This window comes from Centruroides sculpturatus, unplaced genomic scaffold (genome assembly GCF_000671375.1).
Source record: "Centruroides sculpturatus isolate CEXI.00-Female unplaced genomic scaffold, Cexi_2.0 scaffold1814, whole genome shotgun sequence".
Classification (NCBI taxonomy): Eukaryota; Metazoa; Arthropoda; class Arachnida; order Scorpiones; family Buthidae; genus Centruroides; species Centruroides sculpturatus.
This window is the reverse complement of record NW_019385950.1, coordinates 3862-11243: the sequence shown is the minus strand read 5'-3', so window position 1 is coordinate 11243 and position 7382 is coordinate 3862. Positions and strand designations below refer to the sequence as shown.

The 7382-nt window shown below is 27.0% G+C and overlaps 1 protein-coding gene across 1 annotated transcript; it reads right to left on the bottom strand.

Annotated features, from left to right (window-relative positions):
* Window positions 1-282: 282 nt before the first annotated feature.
* Window positions 283-7059, bottom strand: LOC111612768 (signal peptide peptidase-like 3). The gene is made up of 4 exons (XM_023354019.1): window positions 7030-7059; window positions 6089-6236; window positions 4230-4339; window positions 283-1606 (listed from the first exon to the last, which is right to left on the bottom strand). The coding sequence occupies exons 1-4, from the start codon at window positions 7057-7059 to the stop codon at window positions 1538-1540; spliced, it is 357 nt and encodes a 118-aa protein (XP_023209787.1). The 3' UTR covers window positions 283-1537.
* Window positions 7060-7382: the final 323 nt, after the last annotated feature.

Sequence of the window (7382 nt, the reverse complement as noted above, 5' to 3'; positions counted from 1 at the left end):
TTGACAGGCTTAAAATCTACAACTCTGCAAGAAAAAATGCATGCAACCCACCAGAACCTACAAAGCTTGCATCCAGAAAAAGTTGTTCATAAGTGCTTTGGTGTTAGTGGGTTTTAGAATGTTTTAAACATACAATACTTACCAAATTATGCAAGTGCCATTAAAAATCAGAGTTTTTGTCATCCAGATTTTAATAATATTTAAAATTTTAAATTTCAATATTATGACAGATTATAAAAAACTGTACATGCAAGAATAATTAAAAGAAACACTCCACATAAGTAATTGTAAAAGGTATGATTACTTTATTACAGAGACCTTTAAATATATTCAAGTATCAAAATGGCAGAACATCTTTCTACTAGGGGACATTTCAATGACTTATGTATATTGCAGACTTTGTATACACACACAGTGTGCATTCACAATAAAGAACAAAATCACATACAAAATCTTACAAATGTGACACATTATACAACAAAAGTGTTCTATCCACAACCCCTACTGGAGAATAAATTGTAAAATGTAGGGAATTAAAATAAGATGTATCTGTACAAGACCATTTCACTCTTTTCCTTTTTCGACTCTGCTGGTACCATACCTTAGATTTTTAAATTACTTTGCACCATGAGTGTCAGAAACTATGTTGCTTTTCCCTGATGATTTAAAACAATAGTACTTGTTTTGTTTCTATTTGTGAATAAATTATGGGTAATTGTATATTCCCATAATAAATTTCTATATTTACAGCTGCCAGATATATTTTATATTTATATATATAATATATTTATATCTCACAATCTTGAGTTATTTCAAATTGTCAGATCTAGATTCAAACTGGCAATTTAACTATATATTAATTTTATATATGAAAAACAAATATTCTGGAAGCCCAACAAAACATGCATTTATAAAACTCTGGGAATGCACCAAAATTGTTTTTTTTTGCCTTTCTTACAGAAAAGCTTTCATGTGTTATCTGCTTGTCGGCAATGACATTTTTTCAAATTAAAATGCAAAATATTTAACGAGACAACCCTATGTGAGTTATTTTTACTTTTGTGAAACTTAAAAAAATTGATCTCTAAAAACACAAACAACAAATTAGACTAATACACAAAAAAATCTTGTATAAAGTTCTGTTCAAATTCTCTATGTGGATTTAAATATTGACGTCATGATCTGTTTGTTTGATATTTAATTTCACTTTTTAAGCTTTTTTAAAGTCTTGCTAAACTGACTTTCCTTTCAGCATCAAGTTTATAAACTTCTCAAACAAAGTTTCCAAACATGAAAGTTCTTCACAACTTATAAGGCACTCCAATCTTGCCAACTTAATTCCAATAACAGATATCTAGCAAATTTCTACACCTTATTGTAAAATTTAGATGAGATTCTTTGATGGCCTCCAAAATATCTTCTAGCCTCAGGAGATCAAAGGACTAGTTGCCTGGGGCTATAGCATTTGGTTTGGGCAGTGCAGTTGCCTAGCAACAGTCAAGTCAATTATTATAATAGTCTTATTTTTATGATTAATTCAAACTTCTTGATGTTTAGATGGTTGAGTAACTATAAAAGGTTCGCTCCACATGCGTCGCAGATCTCCCTGTAAAAAGTTTAAAATATTACAATTATTATAAATTACATTCAATTAATTTGTCAATAAATAGAAATGTTAAAAAAAGTTTCATAAAAATGTTACAAATTATATAATGGCATGTCTCATTAAATATAATACAAGTATTTTTAATTCATTTATTGACTTTGTTAAAAAAATTTAAAATAAGGCCATGTACACATTAGGAGTTTTAAAGAACCAAGAGTTCTGCATAGGTATACATACTCAAACGTGCGTTGATAGATTTTTGTTAGAACACGTGTTTCGTGGGTGTCAGCCGCACACTTTGAGATATATGTGCTGCCATGTTGTTGTACATTCAATCGCACGCTTTCGGGTAGAGTGGACGTACGTTGGCCAAAATGGAGAATGATCATTTTGATACTGATCTATTTATTGATGAAATCTAAAAGAGACCAGCCATTGTCAAATGATTTTATAGATATTCTAGAAGAATTTTAAAATTTGGGTTCATATTGTCTTAGTTTTGGATACAACGTCACAAACATTCCATGCGTCAGTCTATCTCGTAATATTGAGTGCACCCAAAATTCTTTTTGCCTCTGCCATCGTCTTTTATAGCGATGATGGAGGAGGCACACACAAGCAATTACTTTCACGTCCATTTCCAAACTGAGCCAGTGCTCACGCTCCACTAAATGGTCATCGAACACCGAGCTAACGCGTGGTGTGTACGCTGCTAACGCACGTTTAACGCAATGCAAAACGCCGAATGTGTACACAGCCTAAAATTAAATTATTGATACAGATGATACCTATTAAATATAATGAGTTCTCTAATTAATAAGAAAAAAAGAGAAATTGTATATATTAAAAGTTGAAAATACAAGACAACACAGAGAGAAGTATAACTAAATTGTGGTATTAAAATAAAATTCTAGTCCATTTGAAAGTTATTGTACAGATTGTTTACAAATTATAACATTTAAACAATGTTAAAATCCTATTGAATGCCAACAATTAAACACTAAACTTCAAAATTAGAAAACTAAAGTATTATTAAAAATAAAAAATATTCAAAAATATCATATTCATATTCATTTAAAAAGTATAAGATTTGGCATGGATGCAAATATTATATATATTCATCAATTAATGTAAGTAATTAAAATTATAAGTTAACTTTAAAAACATACATTTCTAAAAATCATATTTTATGTACAGCAGACTATGCTAATATAGCCAACCTTGGGTGGCAGATTGCATGAGTGTGTGTGGGCCTAAAATCAATGAATGGTAGGACCTGTTGCCCTTCAGTAGCAATTCTTTTTGGAGGCAGGATGGCAAATAATACAGTGCACTAAAATTCAATATTCTACAAAGAAATGAAACCTGGTAAACAAGACAGTGCATAAGCAATTACACTGGATGGGTATGCCCGATAACTGAGATGCTGGATCAGCAAGAATCTACTGTATTCATGATATAAAAGAGTTTGAGAAAACTAAAGACTTTTAAAATAACTATTAAGAAAATATATGTAACTATTCAAAAAATATTATACATCTGCATATGAACAAAAAAATAAAATATTCAAGTATTTCTTGAGTATATAATTACACAAAATTATAATCTGTTTAATGGAAAGTTCTAAATTTTCTGTAAAACAAATACGACTTTTTTAAACAGTTCTCTACAAACAAACTGAAATAATAACGACATTACAGAATAAAGAACTAGGCTCTTGATTATGGATAATTAAAACTCAAAGACACTGAAATCTTTTAATATTTTAAAATCAAAACTTAATTATATTTTCTTATAAATGATTTATTTTTACATCTTTTTGGTTTGATTAATATATAGAATAAATAAAACTATTAATCTATATCAAAAAGATTATTTAAACAGACTTTTAACATTTTAACCTAGAATATTTGAGTATATTATTCAAAGTATTTAATTTATACACATTTAAATTTTTGAATAACATAACCTTTAAAACAATTATTTAAAAAATATTGTATTTATTCGCATATAGGACAAGGTGTGACTTTAAAGATCAAAATAATCGACAACATAATTTGTTTATGTAAAGCTGGACAAACGGGAACCTTTTTTTTTGCCAATTCTTAACAGTCAAATCCACTCTCCATCAATTACACTTACGAGTTTATCCAAATTCTGATTTCCGAATAATCATCTGTTTTCACGTGGGAATGGATTAAAACTTATATCGGGCTCCTGTGTGATTTTGGAATTTCAATCTGGAATTCAATTCAAAAGCTTTGCTATTCTTATTGCTATTCATCTTTACTCCTGACAAGATACAAGAATGATTCAAATGATCCAGATAAAATACTTGTTTTTAAATACAAGACGGTAAGCATCCAGTAAAAATTGCGAATACACTGTTCACAAAAATTACTTGCAAAAATGCAAAGAATCTTTCGTTCACGCTTATAGGATGACCTAGGAATTTGAAGCTGTGATAAATGAATAAAAACCTTGTCTTATATGAGAGTAAATACGGTATATAAAAAAGGTCTATTAAATTTTGACAGCAGAAAAAAAAGTCTTGTTTTTGAATAATTTTAATCTCAATATATTCAATAGTAATTAGTCTGGTAATTTCAGAATTTATTCTTACCTTTAGATAAGCCATCGTAAGTAAAGGTAACAGAGTAAATGGAACTAAGTAGAGAAGAGCTGGCTGAGCAGCTTTAAATACTTCTGATGATACAGTAGCTGTCAATAAACCTTTTAAAAAAATTATATCATTTAAAATTACCTTCAAAACAAAATTTTTAAATACTTGTATTATGTAAAGGTATTAATTTTTTTTTTAACTAAACATATTTTAATAGAGAGAAATATATTTTAATTATATTTTAACTACTTCATAATTATAAATATCTCCAAAAATATACAGGGTGTCTGAGAAAGATCTTTACTACTTTGAATAGTAGTAAAGATTCAGTAATTCAAATTCATAAACACAAAAACAAAATGGTCTATTGACATGCAGTTTACAGTAAAAGAAATCAAAGATTATTTTATTAGCACACATTCAAAAAACCTCTGAATTCCTTAGACTCTAACAGAACAATTCTCTAGCCTGTTCCGGATTCATACAATGTTGATGAGCAGCCATAATCTTTTGAGTTCTGAACACTTCTTGTATCTTTAAATTTCTGCATTCAAGCGTAAATTGAAGGGACACTTGGTGGTGGTGTTTGTGGTGTTCTGTAGTTTCAGTAATATTTTCTTTGCACAGTTTTAATGATTTTGTTTTAGCTAATCACAACACACACATTACACTTTTACCTATATTAACACCATTTTTAATTCCGCAAGCCACTAGTACTGTACCATTATAAACATTTGCACTAAAACACTTTTGAGTTATTCTTTCTTTTATCACAAACCTCATTTCAATAGACTGCTTTATTTTTGTATTATGAGTTTGTATAATAAGAATCTTTCTTCGGCACCTTTTGTATGATGTCAATTTAGAAAGAACAAGAACAAACTACTAATTAGAATTCAATCAAAGTTACTCTTTCTTCGTTTAAACTACTTATATTGTAAGTTCAATTATAAATCATATATAACTAAAAGATGTCTTCACATCTTTCATTGTATCTGATTTATAATTGAGCTTAAAATGCAAGCTTAATTGTTTCACTTGTATGAAGCAAGTATGATTGTTTCATACAAATGAAGCAATCATTTTACTTCTTAATAACTGTTTTACAGCCTTCTAGCTTTTACACAATCAATAATTTTAACAGTTACTACATTTCATTAATCTATACTTTCTAGAATAGAATAGAATTCTTTGAATGTTTGAAAAATATATCATTACAGATATTTAACAGTAAAATAGTTTAAACTTTCATTAAAAAAACAAAAAAGATATTTCTATTTAATAACATAACTTTTCTATTTCAACAACATTTAAACTGTAAGAACACAACAAAATGCTGCTTGTTTAAGGTAAATGATGCTAAATTTATCATCAATAATGATCATTTTTAGATAGTTTTTCAATTAGTCTCTAGTGAAATGGTGAATTCAAAATATTGCATGATACATGCAGAAGGTAGAAACAAAATAGAAAATGCAAATATTTGCTTATGGCATGTGTTTCAAAACACTTCTTACCTATCACTATTAATTAAATGCATCATGATACTTCTGTTTATATTAAGATATAAACAGTAGTTATTTGTACAGTAATAGTTTATTTGTAACAGTATGAGAATTTTTAACATCTAACTTTGTTGTTTTATCAATTACTCAATATTTTTCAATTAATAAAGTTAATTTTTATGAATGTATAGAGGTATGCAACATGTGTAGTATGAACAGAGATAATTAATTATATGTCATTATGCATTTATTAGTGATTTTTTTCCATCAGTATTTGAATAATGCTAGATATTATGAATGTCTTATGATATAAAACAACTAAAATAAAAGAATAAATCTCTCTTAATGATTTACCTAAAAAATATCCTATCAATGAACAATGGAAATAAGATATTTTATTAAGTTGATTAGGAGGAGGAACACCTGCTTCTGCTGAGCTTAGTTGTGATTTTTTGTAAGCATCATATCTTAAAACAAAACAAAGCAATAGTCCAGGCATAACCTAAAAAGTATTATTTATCATCATTAAATATACTTTTAACACATAAGATAAATTTAATAAAATTTAGTTAAAATAAGATTCATAATTTTATTTTCTTATAATTTATTTTTATTACATAAAATATATATGAAGTATATGTATAACTTTATGTAAGGCAGTCAAATTTTTTTTTCTATTTTAATTAATGTGAACTTTTTTGACCAAATTTTTAATTGTAACAGGTTTGTTAAAGCTTGCTTAGTATAACAAATTAATTAAATGAGATTTTATATAATAATTCTTATAAAAGTTTAATATTTTATTTTTATACTTAATTTTACAATTTAAATATAAAAACCTAAAAGTACAAATCCTGTTATTTTATAACTTTCTCAAAATTTTAACAACTATTTAAAATTTCTTTCTTAGTCATTGTGAATCACTGCAACAAATAAATAAAAACAATGTAGTTAAAATTTTAAAGAGAGATAATTAAGATCTTACTTAAAATTAGATTCTTGGATTCATAAAATTTGAAATTATCCAAACTTTTTTTATAATTAATTGTAAATCTAGTTGCATTATAAGTATCTATTGTTATTTTTCCATGTAGCAAAAGAATGAAAGGGCTATTATTTCTAACAAAAAGCTTAATTTGACATAAAAAAAACTATATAAGAATTGTTTATTAATGCAAATTTTAGTTAATTTTAATATATTGTATTTACTCTAATGTAAGATGCACTTTTTTCATACTTTTGTATCTAAAAAAGGGTGTACATCAGATTCAATGTAATATATTATAAGTAATAACCTCTAGTGCCATGTGTCTTAATTCTGTCATTACTTCCATTATATAATTTTAATGATCTTATTTAAACAATATTTGTAATAGTAAATATATAAGTTCAATCTCATTACTCTATTAATATAGTCTCATAAATAGTCAGTTAAAAAAAAACAGAAAAAGTTGTGCTGCACTCTTTCAAGAAACTGCATTTTTAATGTTTAAAATGGCATTGAAGGTGATTACACATAAGAAAATGGAAGAACAACGAATCCAGTGTTAATTCAGAAGAATCTAACACAAAGTGAAGCAGTTTCTGACTTTGATACCACAAAAGACATTAATATATAAGTTATTTTCCTGTGAAATAAATTTGTCTC